The sequence below is a fragment of the Pungitius pungitius genome, chromosome 11, assembly GCF_949316345.1.
Source record: "Pungitius pungitius chromosome 11, fPunPun2.1, whole genome shotgun sequence".
Classification (NCBI taxonomy): domain Eukaryota; kingdom Metazoa; phylum Chordata; class Actinopteri; order Perciformes; family Gasterosteidae; genus Pungitius; species Pungitius pungitius.
In genome coordinates this window covers 18,863,958-18,881,900 of record NC_084910.1, presented here as the reverse complement: position 1 = coordinate 18,881,900, position 17,943 = coordinate 18,863,958, and the positions used below count along the sequence as shown (strand labels likewise).

The 17,943-nt window shown below is 46.9% G+C and overlaps 1 protein-coding gene across 3 annotated transcripts; it reads right to left on the bottom strand.

Moving 5' to 3' along the window:
* Positions 1-160: 160 nt before the first annotated feature.
* LOC119197563 (DENN domain-containing protein 4B-like) lies at positions 161-17,667 on the bottom strand. Of its 3 annotated transcripts, none has more exons than XM_037453980.2 (29): positions 17,541-17,667; positions 15,719-16,084; positions 15,032-15,287; positions 13,877-13,946; positions 13,469-13,638; positions 13,038-13,279; positions 11,988-12,054; positions 10,871-10,929; positions 10,420-10,564; positions 10,171-10,346; positions 8,508-8,608; positions 8,108-8,323; positions 7,868-8,013; positions 7,616-7,749; positions 7,416-7,530; positions 6,774-6,980; positions 6,509-6,637; positions 5,552-5,696; positions 5,201-5,356; positions 4,788-5,025; positions 4,399-4,684; positions 4,192-4,296; positions 3,887-4,062; positions 3,433-3,583; positions 3,107-3,346; positions 2,874-2,970; positions 2,629-2,791; positions 1,943-2,001; positions 161-1,599 (listed from the first exon to the last, which is right to left on the bottom strand). In XM_037453980.2, the coding sequence occupies exons 2-29, from the start codon at positions 16,063-16,065 to the stop codon at positions 1,454-1,456; spliced, it is 4,542 nt and encodes a 1,513-aa protein (XP_037309877.2). In that variant the 5' UTR covers positions 16,066-16,084; positions 17,541-17,667; the 3' UTR covers positions 161-1,453. The 3 variants fall into 3 exon arrangements, with proteins under 3 accessions (XP_037309877.2, XP_037309878.2, XP_062421440.1); XM_037453981.2 differs by lacking the exon at positions 17,541-17,667 and adding an exon at positions 17,315-17,493; XM_062565456.1 differs by lacking the exons at positions 161-1,599; positions 1,943-2,001 and adding an exon at positions 2,026-2,471.
* Between the last annotated feature and the right edge of the window lie 276 nt (positions 17,668-17,943).

Here is a 17,943-nt window from a genome sequence, read left to right as displayed (position 1 = left end):
TATCCTGCAACTAGATCTTCCCGCTCTGAAGATGAAGACCTTTGAGGAGCACGACTTGCAAGTTCTGTGTTAGTTACGGTGTTGCTATTTTGAAGGTTTGCACATCTTACATACGGATTATATTACAGAAACTAATGAAAAAAAGGTTAAAAAAGAGACATTTGGGCTCAACGTCTTTTATTTATGTGTTTTCTTTAAAAAAAAACATTTACAAATGAAACGACAGCCTTTTATAAATTACGACAGCAAACATTAAAATCAACCTGCAGTTAAAATAAGCCATGTGGTGCTTAGAAGGATCAAACTTCACATTCAAAAAAATGTTTTCATGCTGCACAAAGATTCAAAATAGCTTCGCTCCAGAGCGTCTTTAGTCACTGAGTTATAAAACCATTAATGGTATTTTCCCTTTTTAACCTGAACTGATTTATGTCTGATATATCAGATCAACATAAAGTTGGATGTTAAACTAAAAAGAGTTATGAAAAGTACCAGATTCATTTTAGGTGACGTTTGATTAATTAAGCTCTTTCAAGATGAACCGAATCATGCCCAACAGGGTCCGACATCCAGTCCAATACCCATCGACACCTGCTGGTACCGTCCGATACCCGTTGATACCGTAAAGGTCTCAGGTTGTTAGTGAGACTGGATGAAGTTCTGACTCTGTTGGTCACGATTCTGATAAAACGGATGAGACTTTTGGATTCTGACCAAAAGAGATACCTACAGACTTTGAGACTCTAGTGGTTCTGTTGGAGTTCTGAAGGGAAACCCGTAAGCCTCGTTTGTTTTTTTAATTTGAGGGATGAAAAATAACATTTCCAGTCACGAAACCTCCATTACTCTTCATTAGACGGAGAAGGCTTCTTCTTGCTGACTTGGTGAAGAAGACTTCTTTTTTTAAATTCTAGTAGGAAGGATCCATTACTCCACTAGATAAGAAAGACCTCTTCTTTTTCATTTTGGTAGGTCTGAGGAGCTTTAACGAAGGGATTCATACAAACTGAGGTTTCAGAAAGAAAGTCTCAGCTGTTAACTTAAAACAAACCTTCTGACAGTTTGAGGTTTCCTTGGAAGTGTGATGCTTCCTCTTAAGTCCTGATTCCATCCTTACTGGTGTGTTCATGGTCTCACTGGAGCTACTGTGGTTACAACTACCTTCACCATTTGGGTTATAGAAGACAGGGACTGTTTTGTTCTGTACATGGACATGGACCACCCTTTAAAACAATGCTCTGCTCTACCTTCACCCAAAATGCACGGAAGGATATGACGACTTTGAGGACAGCGTGGATGAAGAACAACGGGATTCACATCAAAAGGACAAACGACAGCGGATAGGAAGGAGCTCCCACATCCACGGTGAGGTGAACAATACACGCAGGCAAAGGGTGAGGGATCGTGGAGTGGGGGAGTCCTGGGTCTGCACTGCCCCCCACTCCCCCGGTCATTAGCACTCGAGAGGCGGGTAGAAGCTGCGTCTGCAGTCCACGGCTTTGGGTCCTGGAGGCTGCGCTCGCTTCTTACGGAGCTCCTCTCGTCCCACGGAGCCGATGAGCCGAGAGTACGCCGCCTTGTACTTTTTATCAAAGGCTGCTGCAGCAGGACAAGAAAGTCACACGTTTCTTTCACTGGTTTGTTAACGCCAGTGGAGTGAATAATTTCCCTTTGCATTTGTTCATTCTGACATCCACGGTCTGGGATCCTCTGTCTCTCAGAGGTTTCTACCCTTCCTTTTTTTAATCATTCTTTGTATAATTTTAAACTGATTTAACCAAAAATATGGGGTTGAGGGACAATAGGTTAAAATAGAGCCTCAGAACTCAACTCCAAGACCACCTTTTATCAATTGAGTAACTGATTAGCCAATGTTTGGAAAGGTTAGGACATCCTTAAAAGATTCTTATGAACGGTGTCACATGGTGTAGGGAAATCTTACCAACGTGATCTTTGCCCATAGCTGCCAATGTGAGGAACAAGAACTCTCTGTACAAACTCCTGCAGAAAAGAAAGTACACACATTATTAATAAAGAAAGCCTTGGAATGCAAATTCAATGCAGAGCAACCTACACTTTACCAAGACATTCCCATTTCAATAATATCTAGTAAAACAAAAGCTCCAAACTGAAATCTACAGTGAAGTCACCCAGGTTTGAGCCCACTGTAACCACCTTTTAACCCTAGTGAAAGCACAGCAGGACACCAGTACAAACCCAGTGCAAACCCTGGTTTAGCCCGTGTGAGCCCAGTTCTAACACAGTGTAAGCTATTGTGGATTCATTCTTTACAGTTTTCTAAATATTCTCTATCAGACTGGTGGTGAGGACCCCCACACACACACCCACAGAGACTTTCAGTAACACACACACACACACACACACACCCATGGAACACACTGGAGATTCAGATTCTTCGCTTCATTGGAGCAACACACACTGGAGTAACCCGAGTCCTTTCTGGAAAGACACTGATGAGGCCATGACACAACACGTTAGTTTATGCATTTCTTTCAACCGATAGATTGAGTGGATCCCTCCCCTCTATGCCAACAGCGTATCCCCCCTACTCTTGGGAGTCTTTTTACGTATTGTGTAACCGTCAGAGCGCCACCGTGTGACCCCCACCTCTGAGTCCAGGCCCCCTGCATTTTTTCCAGCGTGTCCAGGTAGAGGGCGACCGCTTTGTGCACCTCGTTCATGCCGATCCAGCGCAGCACCTCCTCTAAGAAGGAGAGCGTGAATGGGTGGTTGTGTCTCCGCCAGCTGTAGCTCCTCATTGGGACGCCACCTGGTGGAAAAGCAGGGAGGTGGAATCTCGTGAAAGAGTTAAACAAAGCGGAAACAGCAGAGTTCCTGAGACTTTGTTTTACTGTGGATTCTCCAGAGTATGTAGAGGGGGGGCCACTGGTCTGTGTCGGGGGTCAAGGTGTCCCAGAGGAGCCGCACTCTGACTGCTGAATTCTCTGTCTGGGAAGCACAGGGGGGGGGGGGAAATGTTGTCAGTCAGTCCATCACGTCAACACTCTGAGCAGCATTGTGAGCTGCTGGTCCAAATGCAAAATGAACTGTCCTCCATGGAGCATCTCATCTGACTGCATGCTACCTGGGTGAACTGGCTGATCAGTGGCGAGGCCTGGACCAGCTGCAGCAGATTACTGGGCAGGCCGAGGCGCTGGAAGTACCACACCAGGTTCCAGAAGATGATGGAGTGGTTCTCCAGGAATTGAGGCTGGGCGAGGACCGCCTCCCCCTCGTTCTCTAGCAGGCTTTCCAGCTCCTTCCTCAGGACCAGAGGGCTCAGGTAAGCCACTGTCACCTGGGGAGAGCCGCCCAATGAGGAGGCCTGAGGGAAGGGGGGGGGTTAGAGACTGTCGGCATGACAGGAAGTACGGCGGACGAGAGGGTGAAGATGTTTAAAGTGCCTGTTACCATGGTGGTTCTGCTGTTCTCCGAGTAGCTGCTGGTCTCAGAGCTGGAGTCTTCACTCAGACCGTTACACTGGTTCTTCAGCTCCTGATCGCTGGGAGGCCTCACAGCGCTCCCCACCTTGTCCTCCACGTTCCAGTTGGTAGGCTCCGCACTCAAAGAGGACAAGGTGGAAGACTTAGCATGGACGTTAAGGGGAGGACTACAAGGGAGTTTTTACTTGTAGCTTTTTCCCCTTATGACAGTGAACCTCAACCCTGGTACTTTATCTGAAATATTGGTATACAATGAAGCACAAAGGAATGATGTAGTTACTTGGTGGACACATTCCCAGGCTTATTGCTTTGGCTATAATCACGTCAACATTTTACTTTCTAGAGAGCGAGATCTAGTGAGGTTCTACTAACACGGTTCAAACAAGATTCTAAAGACCCGGTTCGCTGGTTAAGGTCTCTACCTGACCACAGGTCCGAGGTCACAGACCTCAGCGTTCAGGAAGGGGACGAAGGAGGCGCAGCAGAAGGGGCAGGAGGAATTGAGGTTTGAGTCGTCGGAGGTCCAGCCAGCCATGATCTCCTCGTCGTAGACCAACGAGTTACAGCTACGACACAGGGAGCAGCTGGACATCAGCACCTGGGGCCACAGGAAGGACGTGCTGATGACACAATGATGTTGTAAATCCCCGGTTTCTATGGCAGCATGTTATAAAAAAACAACAACTCAATAACGCCTGGATTGACTCCCTGGCAGGAACAACTTTACCTCGAGACCCGTCCCCTGCTGGTTGGTGTCCCAGGACTTTTGGAAAGGAAACGCTGGACTTGGAGTGTCTGTCAAGTCCAGGTCACTTCCTAGAGACAAAGAACTCTAAAGAGAAGAAGACGTGGATACAGATGAGATGGCTAGTAATGGCTTCATCTACAGACATGTCACATGTGCCAGTGGAGGACAATCAGGAAGTAGTCTAACCTCGGAGGTGGCGCTGACCAGCCGCTCCTTGGCCTTCAGCAGCGTCTCGGCCACCTGAGCCTTCCTGGACTGCCTCTGCTCGGACACCCTTCGTCCTATGGCTCCTCCTCTTCCTCCTGGCCTCCGGTCGTCCACGCTGGCGGCTCGTCTCCCAGACGTTCGGTGTCTGGTGGGAGTGAGCAGCTGCTGGAGCTTCCCGGCCAGACCTCCTCGGCTGGGGGACACGTTGTTGTAGTTCTCGTCTACCGCTTTGTTTCTGCCGGCTGAGTCTCGCGTCCCGGCGGGTCTGCGGGTCAAAGTTCAAAAGGTCAACCGATGTGACAAACTTCACACTATGAAAGACAGAAGTTACTCATCCAAGAAATCTCAGGGGGAAGTTAGGACCCAACCTGCCGTCTCTCTTTGCCGGCTGGCAGCTGCAATCCGGCTCAGATTCAGCCGACTCTGCACATTCTCTGTAGAAGGTGGAAAGGCAGACCTGACTCCGCCGCACCAGGAGGTCCCCGGGCGGGGCGGTAGGAGGGGTGGAGGTGTGGGAGAGCCCCATCGGAGGCTTACAGGAGGCAGAGTCGCTGCAGCCGTTGGTCCCAGTGTGACGGAGGAAGGTCTTCCGACAAAGCTTCACCTCTGAGTGACGGAGAAGAAGAGGTTAACACCAGATGCTCCAGAGGAGGAGATGTGTCACCATTACATGATGATGACCAACATCCTGTTGGATGTTTTGACATGAAGGTGATATAGATGATGAAGTGGAGTGCTTCGATGTTTGTGACGTCGGAGAAGATGGCGATGAACGTCTTACTCTCGCTTGGGATGCTCATGCTGCTCAGGCTGCTGCTCTTCACAAACGAACCCGTCAGAGACTCGTGACTGGAGCTCTCGGACAGGCCGCTCCAGCTGGACTGACGGATCAGAGCGGAGTGTGGGAGAAGCCTCTGATCGGGGTCCGTCGTCACTTCTTATGAGGAACAACAAGTAAACTACATTAGGATGGAATGTATCTTAATGTAATTCATTCAGATGTCAATTATAGTATGAAGCACTAAACGAGACAGGAAGGCAAAAAATCCTACATGTACCTCTGAGATGAAGTAGAGCACAAACAGAAATACTAAGTACAACGAATAAGAATATCTACTGGATGTCGTCTGACCTTCCTGTGACCCCACCGAGCCGCTGTGGTGCTGACGTTTGATTGGCTGCCTGAACTGAGCCACAGCCAATAGGACGTTCCTCAGCTTGGCCCAGCGGAGACGTCCTCCCTGATTGGTCGAGGGCCACTTACTCTCCAGCACCGCCTAAGGACAGAGGTCATGTGATCATGCTTATTATATATATTTTCTAATAAGAATTCTGGTACAATGGCAACCTCCGCCCGTCCCACCACCCGCCCTCTTGACCCCATTCCATCCCTAGCTCTATCAAAAGCCTCCACCTGTCACGTGGGCGCGTTCTTTGTTGCTTAGTAACGGACGTACGGTGGTCGAGGCGGTTTAACACTGACTTCAAGATGTGGCGTGTGAACTGGTTGAAGTGCGCATGCCTTACGGTTAATGCGTGAGGCTTTTATTTAGACGTCTTTGGAGACGACTTCTGTAACCGACTGTCTCATCCAGCCGAGGAGACGCTGGCTCCGTCACCCGAAAATGGAGCAGCCAGGTCCGCATGAACATCTCTGCTGGCCGACCAGCCCCGAGCTGTTTACGGCTCTTACGGTTTAGCGGCTACGCTTCGTATTTTCACTTTATGGGAAAAACCACAAAAAAAAATTTACGGAGTAAAAAGTTGTCAGCTGGTCTGGTTTTTGGTTCTGAACGAAGAACAAGAAAACGACTGCCCACTTCTGTTATCTTGTTATTGATTAAAAACAACAAAGGAGAAAACAACCGCCAACTTTTGTTTTCCCGTTTTGGATCTATTTTAATTTTATTACTCTACCATTTTGTTAACTTAAAGTATATTATGAGGTAAATAATTGATTGCAGGACTTCTACTTGTAACAGTGTTTCTATTCTGTTGTAATAATATTCTCCTCTAGTACTTTATACTAAAACATGTGATAACATGTTCCACCACAGACAATGTAATGACTAAATGTGTGTGTGTGTACCTTGTTGTAGTATCCGTAGGTGATGGTATTCGGTGTGATTCCAGCTTTCTTCATCTCCAGTAGAACCCTCACAGCCAGAACCGGCTGGCCGTACTGACCACAGAGCTGCATGAGGATCCTGTAACACACCTGAGACAGAGCAGAGGATTACAAACGTGCACAGAAAATGGGTTTCATATTCAGATATTTGTATACATCGATAGAATACTGGGTTTATAATGAGTTCATTATAGTCATGTTGTATATTTTGACCCGGTGGACTCACCTCGTCAGGTAGCACCACCTTCCTGTTCTCCATGTGCTTGAGGACATCGTATGCCGCGTGCAGCGCACGCACCTTAGCGCCCTCCGCCCGCACGAAGGTGGGCAGGTAGATGAACCACAGCCCGTAGCAGTGACCCAGCAGGCACTTGGACCACATGTCTGGCACTGCAGAGTACTTCTGAGCTCGCTTCTGGGCCAGCTTGATCTCCTGTGGGAGGGGGGGGGGGGGGGGGTCACGTCGGGTCACCACACATCACTACTACTATTCGTATTAACGTCTCTACAATCTGTGTCAATCAATCAAATTTTATTTGTAGAGCGCCTTGCAAACAGCCAAACGGTGCACAAGGCGCTTTCCAGTTAAAACAACAAAACAGTAATTAAAACCTCAGATATACATAAAATAAAAATAGCAGTCCAGTCAGAGGCTACGTATTAAAAGCTTGTCTGAATAGATGTGTTTAACTGTGATTAGAGGAGTGATTGACTAAGTGTAGAGTGCATTAAAGTAGTCTAACCTCGAGCTGATGTCCTTTAAATGCTAAAAAAAACAAATCTTAACACACATTGAGTCTCGTATTGTCTTGCTCTACTCGTTTGGTGCAGCAGGGGGTGGGACTTGACCTTCTTGGTGTTGCTCTACCTGTTTGGTTCGGTGGGGGGCGGGGCTATTGGGGGCGCTGCCCTTCTTTGGAACCCGGAGTTGATCTTGTGGCCGTTCGAAGAGCTCCGGCTTTAGAGTGGGAAAAGTTTCATAACTGTGGAAGAGGAGAGTAAATCGTATCAGGGTGCATGAAGTAAAACCAGATTCTACCCTCCACAGGTAGATACTGCCCTGTGTACCTGTAAAGAGCTGGACATTCGGACCCGTCGGGTTCCTGTGGTTCTTCGGGGGGCATAATGAAGACGGTGTGTTCTCCGCTGTGAGTCTCATCCAGATCGATCAGCCTTACTTCCTCTGGCTTCTCCACGTCCACCTGGTGACCAAAAACAGGACAAACTATAACATGGAGGGATCTTGTAATTTAACATTAAATATCAGTTCCAGAACTGTTCCTGTCAATAGTGACATTATGCTGTACATCTCAACAGAACCTTTTGGACACACTCGTCGAAGAACTCGAGGCAGGCGTGTCGGTCACTGACGAAGGAGCACTCCTCGATGAACTGAGTGAACATCTGGGTCCTAGTCAGCTGGCTGTAGATCTTTTGCTGGGTTCGGTCCCGAGACTTCAGGAAGCCTGCAGGAGGTCATCGGTCACAGGGAGAAGCGATCAATACACTTATCAGTACCCTGTGAAAACCTGATCAGTGCCCTGGCATCAGCCCCCTCACCCTGCAGGTTGAAGAGGGAGCTGCAGTCTGTGGTGGTGTCGGAAGGAGCCTGAGTGATGGGAAGCAGGAAGCTCCGGTAGCCCTTCAGCAGGCAGCTCATGAATCGAAGGAAGGCTTCCTGGATCTCCAGCTCCAGCTGCTTCTGACTCCTGTAGATCTGATCGTAGTCAGTCAGCAGGAACTCCAGCGTGGCCTCCTCCTGGCCGGGGGTGCAGACTGCAGGGAGGAGGCAGGAGATTAGATACGTCAAAGGAAGGCGACAAAGATTTTCCGTCTGAGGATTGATGGCTCAGACCTCCTGATGGGTTTGGAGGTCATGGATGTACCCGTGTGTATAATAATATATATATATTGGACTTCTGGAGACAGACTGTGGTTTCACATGGCAGAAATCGCTTACTCTTCTCCAGGGTCTTGTGGAGGCCAGTGAGGGTATTGAACAGAGTCTTGCCGTGTTTCCTGGGTAACGATCGCCATGACAGCGGCTTCTTGTCGTCCGACCTGGGAGGATGAAATTTAAGTATTTGTATGTTCGGCTCTACGTCGATCTGACTTTACAGATTAAAGAATGATTAGTGCACGTTAAAAAATTGCAGCCTATCAAGAAAAAGTTAAGCGATGTAAATAATAATTAAAGCTTAAAAACTAAAGCCAACATTGGTCTCTTTTCACAGTTTGTGATGTCATGTAGATTAATAACAACAAGTGGAACTAAATCAACCTTCAAGGGGGCGAGGCACCACCTAATATAATGGTTGGGGTAACTCTGTATTAGTATATGCACACATATATACACTCACCGGCCACTTTATTAGGTACACCTGTCCAACTGCTCTTTAACACTTAATTTCTAAGCAGCCAATCACATGGCGGCAACTCAGTGCATTTAGGCATGTAGACATTGTCAAGACAATCTCCTGCAGTTCAAACCGAGCATCAGTATGGGGAAGAAAGGTGATTTGAGTGACTTTGAACGTGGCATGATTGTTGGTGCCAGAAGGGCTGGTCTGAGTATTTCAGAAACTGCTAATCTACTGGGATTTTCACGCACAACCATCTCTAGGGTTTACAGAGAATGGTCCGAAAAAGAAAAAACATCCAGTGAGCGGCAGTTCTGTGGGCGGAAATGCCTTGTTGATGCCAGAGGTCAGTGGAGAATGGCCAGACTGGTTTGAGCTGATAGAAGGGCAACAGTGACTCAAATAACCACCCGTTACAACCAAGGTGGGCATAAGAGCATCTCTGAACGCACAGTACGTCCAACTTTGAGGCAGATGGGCTACAGCAGCAGAAGACCACACCGGGTGCCACTCCTTTCAGCTAAGAACAGGAAACTGAGGCTACAATTTGCACAAGCTCATCCAAATTGGACAATAGAAGATTGGAAAAACGTTGCCTGGTCTGATGAGTCTCGATTTCTGCTGCGACATTCGGATGGTAGGGTCAGAATTTGGCGTCTACAACATGAAAGCATGGATCCATCCTGCCTTGTATCAACGGTTCAGGCTGGTGGTGGTGGTGTCATGGTGTGGGGAATATTTTCTTGGCACTCTTTGGGCCCCTTGGTACCAATTGAGCATCGTTGCAACGCCACAGCCTACCTGAGTATTGTTGCTGACCATGTCCATCCCTTTATGACCACAATGTACCCAACTTCTGATGGCTACTTTCAGCAGGATAATGCGCCATGTCATAAAGCTGGAATCATCTCAGACTGGTTTCTTGAACATGACAATGAGTTCGCTGTACTCAAATGGCCTCCACAATCACCAGATCTCAATCCCATAGAGCATCTTTGGGATGTGGTGGAACGGGAGATTCGCATCATGGATGTGCAGCCGACAAATCTGCGGCAACTGTGTGATGCCATCATGTCAATATGGACCAAACTCCCAGAGGAATGCTTCCAGCACCTTGTTGAATCTATGCCACGAAGAATTGAGGCAGTTCTGAAGGCAAAAGGGGGTCCAACCCGTTACTAGCATGGGGTACCTAATAAAGTGGCCGGTGAGTGTATATATATATATATACACATTGAAACTACCTAACCCTCGAGGACTCACTGGAAGATGGTGTTGGTGTCCAGGTCCACACACACCACGTCAGTAGGGGGGTCGTACAGGTCAAAGTAACTAGAGTGGACCCCCACTATGAACGGCATTGGAGCCAGAAGGACATCAGCCATCTGCAGTGGACACAGAGGGATGTAGGGACACAGCCAGCGCAGGGGGAAGCTCATCTGGTGATACAAAGAACTCCCGTTAGTGTCTGTCCGTGTGTGCATCAACAATCAAATACGCGCGAGGCCTTACGGAGACGAGGGCCTCGCTGACGGAGGTCAGGACGTCGGCTCGCAGCGAGTGGAGCAGCAGTTTGTGTTCTGTTAGCACGGCGAGCAGCAACGTGCACGAGTTCTCTGGGCCGAGGTTCTGGAGGAGCTTCAGGAAGCTGGCCCCGCTGACAGAGACACACAAATCAACTGTTATTTATTATATTTGGGTAGTGATATTTAACATGTGTATGAGGTCATACCACACACGTTTTCTCTGAAGGCATCAGAAACCTGACCATGTAGACATGTAGTTAATCCTTCTTTGTGGTTTGTGTTGCAGTGAGTCTGCCTCTGTCTACATCGCTGTATGTCTCTTTTCTTACTATAGGAGGACACTGTGGAACATCTGTCTGTAGTAGTGCTTCATGGTCAAATGTTAGATGAAGAGCTGGAGATGCTGTTATTAAGATGCATTGAGAGATCCTGCTGACCTGAGAGGCAGCGGAGAGGAAACAGGCTGGCAGAGAACCAGGTTGTCATATGGAGAGAGCTGGAAGATAAAGTCACTTTGGTTAAAAACCAACATTTGATGGAGTTGTTTTTACATCCCGTCACTTCTGAGAATATCTCGCTAGCCAGCTTTGATCCTTGTGTTGTGTGACAGGTTTACACCTGTTGCTCAGGTGGAGTCACTTGGATCTATTTTTATAAGGATGCAGTTGATTTTAAAGCTGGAGTTGGTGCGTAAGATGTTCTTATAACTGACATGTATGACGAAAGCTTTGCCTATAAATTCAGTAATATTTGGCTTAAGAATGAATTTATAGTGAAAATAGACACCAATAGACTCATTGCGTCCCAGATTGTGATGACATCATTGCGTCCCCGATTGCGATGACATCATTGCGTCCCAGATTGCGATGACATCATTCATCAGCATGCAGCAGAGATAAATCACACTCCATGTTTTAAAATCATCAGGGAATTATTTTTGGAGTGAGGAAATAATGTATGACAACGTTAGCCGCTAATTAGAGCTCAAGAATCAATGAACGGACTTCTTATTAGAAAGAATTACCATGTTCAGGTTGTGATCACATCACCGCCATCCTGTTGGAGGAGGAAGTGACGGATGAAAATCTCATGACATGAAAGTTTCTATGCTGGTTCTTACAAACAAAAATTCTTCTTCTAAAGAAGGTTTTAGTGTCTACGTGAAAGAGGAATGAAGGTTTTAGTGTGTACCTGAAGAAGGATGAAGGGTTTTAGTATGTTTGAGAAAACAACGCAAGAGAGGTCATAAACGATCTTATGAATAGTTTGAATGAATGAGGGAATGAAAACGTGCTGTGTCATTGGCTGGCTGTTGTCAGAGAGGGAGGAGCCTGTGAAAGGAGAACACCTGCTCTCAAACGGGTTAGGTTCACAGGCTCAGATACCAGAGTGTGGACCTGAAGAAAGACGAAGGTTTTAGTGTGGACCTGATGTAGGACAGTGAAGGTTTTGGTGTGTACCTGAATGAGGATGATGAAGGTTCTAGTGTGTACCTGAAGGAGGATGATGAAGGTTCTAGTGTGTACCTGAAGGAGGATGAAGGTTTGTGTTTACCTGAACGAGGATGCGGGGTCGCTGGGGGGAGGGAAACGGGACGTTGTGCATGAAGCTGGAGACATGTCTGAAGAGAAAACATCAATTAACAAATCAACAAAAAAAAGAAAAACAGATAACTGATATTTAATCACAACCGTCTCTCCAAATAGTTTAGTTTGATTCATCAAAGTGGGAAAAGCTCTTGAAGCTATCTGGAAACAAAATAATAAAATGTGTGTGATAAGGGCGAGTTAGATTTGTGTGCTAATACACACACTGTGCTAAACCGGTGCTTTTTTTTTTAAAGGCCAAAACAATAATTTCTTCAAATTGAACAATATGTTTATACAATACTGTAAATATAAATAAATAAAAAACACTTCAAACTATGAACAAAAATGAACTGTTTACAGTCAAACAATCTGCCGTCATTCGTGTCTGCAGCTCAATGCACTTAATGACAAACAACATTGAAGGAACGCTGCTAAACCCTCCGTTTAATACTTTTTTGGGGGGGGGGGGGGGGGGGGGTTGTTGTAGGTTACTCATTGTTGTTATAAAGTTAGAACCATGACTCAATCTCAACACACGTCGGACAAGTAGCTCCGACCGCCGTAAGAATGTGTTCTGCCGCAGGTTGGGATGGAGGGTTTGACCATGTCCTGGATGGAGACTGGACCCCATCCATTCACAGCATGGCATGTGAGCACCAACGCTTTGAACTGGATGAGGGCAGCCACTGGTAACCAGTGAAGAGAGGAGGAATGGAGGAGTGTGGTAGAATACTTTCAGATACTGTGGTGACTGCGTCCGCCGCTTTACGAGCCGAACCGAAAACATCTTTGCGATCGAGGAGATTCAAGTTTTCCGAAAGACTTTTTCTTGCTAATTATCGATTTCCGCGCTGATGGACCTGATTTGCCTTCATGCACTTGCTGGTGAGGCCCTGTTCTGAAGGAGCTTATGACATCATTTTGCCCTAGTTGAGAACTGCGCTCCATAAATGCTGCGTTACTAGTTGTTCCTTGTCTTAAAAAGGGAGCCAGAGGCAACAAAGACGTCACTCACTTCTCCAGCGGCAGGACGTGGGGTCCGGAGACGGAGTATCGGTAGACGAAGGTCAGGAACTTCTGGAAGACGGTGAAGAAGGGCCAGTGGGAGAGCACGCAGATGCTCTTCTTCACCTGCAGGCTGCGGCTGGTGATGGGCCTCCGGTCCACAACGCTGAGCAGGCCCAGCCTCACGCTCTGCCGCTCCGACAGCAGCTCCTGGGAGAAAGACTCGTAGAACTGGATGGCTGCTCCGTAGACCTGCAGCGGGACCAGAGTCCTCAGAGAACATCTTTCAGGTTTCTAACGTTTCGCCGCCTGAAGATCTTCATGTTTTATTGAACTTAAACCTACCCTATATATCCTTGGTTATTATCAAAATGATTATTCTATGGCATCTATTGTTGAGTAGGAGTATTATTTATGCTAATGGGATTAGCATGCGCTGACCTTATCCCCGGAAGCAGAGGTGAGGACGAAGGTGGAGAAGACGGGCAGCTGGTACTTGGTGCTCAGAGGCCAGCTCTCCACGGTGACGCCCATTGGGAGACAGAAAACGGGCACCGACTCCGGCAGAGGAAAGGCCTCCAGGTCCTCCTCCGGGTAGCGGCTGATCAGACCTGCATTAGAGAGAAGATATTCCCTTTACACTGAAGAGCCATGTTAAGAACTCCTCCTTGTGTCTCTGTTACAACACCATTAACTGACTACTTCCTTCCTTTAGATATGACCTGAAGTTTAGGTTTATCATCCAATATCAATCCCTTACAACCATAACAGACCAAAAGATGTACAAATGAGGATCAGAATGTTGTGACTGAAGACTTCTCCAGCTTTTGGAGGGGGGTGGATACTCACTAGCTTTGTAGAGCAGGGCGTTGGCTTTGGCCACAGCTCTCTTGAAGCACACGTACAAAGCTGGACCCCACTGCAGACAAAGGGATATGAGCTTCACATTTGGAAATTATAAATAAATCTAAAACACATTTTAACAATTGAACTGTTCAATAGAATATATGCATTCACCTAAAGGATTATTAGGAACACCACACTAATACTGTGTTTGACCCCCTTTCGCCTTCAAAACTGCCTAAAATTCTACGTGGCATTGATTCAACAAGGTGCTGAAAGCATTCTTTAGACATTTTGGCCCATATTGATAGGACAGCATCCTGCAGTTGATGGAGATTTGTGGGATGAACATCTCCATCCACCACATCCCAAATCTGCTCTTTTGGGTTGAGATCTGGTGACTGTGGGGGCCATTTTAGTACAGTGAACTCATTGTTATGTTCAAGGAACCAATTAGAAATGATTGGAGCTTTGTGACCTGGTGCATCATCCTGCTGGAAGTAGCCATCAGAGGATGGTACATGGTGGCCATAAAGGGATGGACATGGTCACAAGCAATGCTCAGGTAGGCCGTGGCATTTAAACGATGCCCAATTGGCACTAAGGGGCCTAAAGTGTGCCAAGAAAACCTCCCCCACACCATCACACCACCACCAGCAGCCTGCACAGTGGTAACAAGGCATGATGGATCCATGTTCTCATTCTGTTTACTCCAACATCTGAATGTCTCAACAGAAATCCAGACTCATCAGACCAGGCAACATTTTTCCAGTCTTCAACTGTCCACTTTTGGTGAGCTCTTGTAAATTGTAGCCTCTTTTTGTAACGAGTGGTTATTTCAGTCAAAGTTGCTCTTCTATCAGCTTGAATCAGTCGGCACATGACCTCTGACCTCTAGCATCAACAAGGCATTTTTCCCCACAGGAAATTATTGGTCGAGTGGTGTCACGTGGGATGGTTTAACTCGAATGCAATTGGTCGGTGCTTTAAGCCACTGCCGGAAAGACGAGTAAACTGCAAAGTCAAAAGTGCTCCGTCACATTTAAATCACAAACCGGATTTTTTTTTACGCTTTTGGTCCGGGTCGAGATGAGACGGCTGCTGTGTCCGGATCCGGCGTTAGTAACCTCTGGTCTAGTTGATGGTTGTGGAGGTGCTCACCATGCCAGTGTTGAGATTCTTGTCCACTCGACAGAAGGTGTGCGGGGCGACTTCTCCTTTGCTGGGCATCAGCAGACCGATGTCTGTGACGCCCAGCATGTGGAGGCCCTGCGAGTCCAGAGCGCGCCGGAACGTCAGGAAAACCCGGTGAGCTGTCGGGCCGCCGCCGGAGCTCAGGTTGGCCGATCGGCTGTAGGGCGTCGTGTCGATGACGTCCCAGCTCTGCTTCAACTGTTCCTTTCCTTCATACAGAACTCTGCAGGACACATGGGTTCATGGTGCTTTGTGAAAATGATGAATAGATATTCTATGAATGCTAATATGTTTAAACGGGGAATATAAATGTGGCAAAACAAACTCTCCTGATTATTAAGGAGTTGATGAAAGAAACAAAAAATGTGTATGTATATTAATTAATAATCCTCAGTATTACATAATATCCTAGATGCATCACATGAATGGGCAGCATTTAAGTGTAAGGAGGAGCAGCAGATAGAAAGAAATAACACCTCATCTACTTAACCCTCCAGACATCCTCTAAGGACCATGAATATCTAACCACATCTGAGGCTGTTGGGGTTCTGAATGAGATCTCTTGACAATCAGAACAGTAGTTCTCTCAGAGGAAGGACCCACCTGTCAGCACTTTATTTTACCCCTCCTCTCAAAGACAAAGATTGGACTCACCCCAGGTCCAGGATGGGCGGCTTGTCCCGGCCCCTCCGGTAGCACAGGTACATGTGAGGGTTGCTGATGAGGCCGGCGCTCAGCTCGGCCGAGTGTCCGCCCAGCGTCCTCTCGATGCAGGTGAAGCCCTCCGGCACCTCCTCCCCGAGCCCCCGGGCTATCACCGCCAGGTCTGTCACCGACTCCACCGCTCGGGAGGAGGAGGTGGAGGTGGAGCAGGAGGAGGAGGTGGAGCAGGAGGAGGTGGGGGTCTTGGCATCCTCGTCCAGGGGGCTCCAGGCCCCCGCAGGGTCGAGACCTGCTACTACGAAGTAGTCCACCAGCTGGGGACATTTCTCCTCCGTCATGCCGTCTGTCTGTCCTCCCCTGGAGAGACAGAGAATGTTAGCCTGCAAGCTAATAACGATTCCTTATTAATGATAGTAATAGCAAACTATGTAATCATCTTAACCATAACAATAGATTGAGATTGATTGAGAGCTCACAACTGCAGTCCAATTCCATGTTTTCATAAGCAAACATAGCAAAAACAGATTCTGAACTCCTCTCCCTTCTCACCTCACCTGTCTCCACCTGTCTATACTGGACAAAATATTTTCTGCAACCAAAGTTCACTTCCTGTTTCATACGAAGGGAAAAATAGAAAAAGTTCAAGCTGAAACAGCTGATTTCACCACTATCACTTCCCTTTTAAAAAAGGAGCATGTGCAACAATGCCGCCCCCCACAAGCACACACCTCTTAATACACAGGGGAAAGCCCAGAGAGAAGCCCCAGATTTCCTCACCACAGAACAACTAGCTGCAGCAACATGGTGCCATTCAATTAAAACATAAAGTAATCAACCTAATCCCCAGACCCACGCAGACACGGGGAGAACATGCAGACTCCACACAGAAAGGCCACCAGGTGGAGTTGAAGCCAGGACCTTCTTTCTGTGAGGCGACAGTGCTGACCACCACACCACCGTGCCGCCCCTAAAATATACATGACAAATATAAAATAAAAGCTGAACTCCTGTATCAGCATATGAGAGAATGAAACGGGGATTCTTTCAGTCTTTTTGGTTTTAGGAATGTTTTGTATTAGTTGTATTGCTGCCATTTGATTACAAATACATGTACAGGAATCCCAAATAAGTATTTTTAAGGATAAATATTATTTACAAGTTTAAAAAAATGCCCCCAATTTCTTATAAAATCAGTGAGGGAATAATATGTAAATGTACTACCCTGCTCAAAATGTTTCAAGAGACGTTTTTGATTTACAAACCTTTTAGGGTAATTGTAGGAGTTGTATTTAAGACCGATCTCAGATCAGTATCAGACAGCACAGTGACACATTTCAAAACCCTCACGACCTGCGGTCTATAACCGCTGATCACGAGAATCAAAATAGATCACCTTTATAAGGTTAAAATATCGCACTCATCTGTAAAAACGCTATGCTATTGATTATTTACTTATTTCTTTTTCGGGTTAAACGAACCACGGCGTCAAAGTATTCACCAGCTCTGCGTCAGAGGACGGAATTCATCAGGTACCGCTGTGGTTCCATTATCGGACGCAGATGATGCTTCATACTCATTTTGTCTCACCTGTCCTCGTGAACATGTTATTTATTTTAGATATTGTCAGAGCGCGTGAAGCTGCCCGCGTGGAGGCGTGACTCGGTGACGTTGGTTGCGCGAGGCAGCAGCGTCCCGTTAGACGACATAACGTTAGTTAGCTCACCGAGCTAACCGGGCTAGCTTGTCCTACGGCGTCGAAGCTTTCCGGCTCCGACGTGAACACCAGCGTGACGCGGGAGGGAGCACGGCTTACCGTTTCGTCTGCTGGCTGTTCCCGCTGATATCTCGATCATGTTCGGGTCATTCTCTTCCGCGTGACGTCCATGTTTGCCGTCTGCTATCAGCCGCAGCAGCGTCAAGCTACGGGCACCACTTCCTGTTTCCGGTCACACGACACATCGGGGTCAAAAGAAACTCGAAAATATAAAAATATAAAATCTGCAACTGAAAAATATAATACAGGGAATATAAATAAAACGTATAGGAGTAAAGAATGAAAAAAATAATATTCAAAAACATGAGTAAAAAACTATATTCACCATGAAAATACTTTAAGTACACTATTTTGAATAGTCATGTGTACAAAATGAAATAATGTGAAAGATGTACAATACAAATAATTCATCACTCATTGTAATATGATAAATATTTAAAAT

Coding starts and splice junctions, on each gene's coding strand:
- LOC119197563 (XM_037453980.2), bottom strand. CDS start 16,065: ATGACGGAGGAGAAATGTCCCCAGCTGGTGGACTACTTCGTAGTAGCA. Junction 8,324..8,507: donor CCACAAGACCCTGGAGAAGA/GTAAGCGATTTC, acceptor TCCTCCCTGCAG/TCTGCACCCCCGGCCAGGAG. Junction 6,981..7,415: donor CCCCCCACCGAACCAAACAG/GTAGAGCAACAC, acceptor CCCCTCCCACAG/GAGATCAAGCTGGCCCAGAA.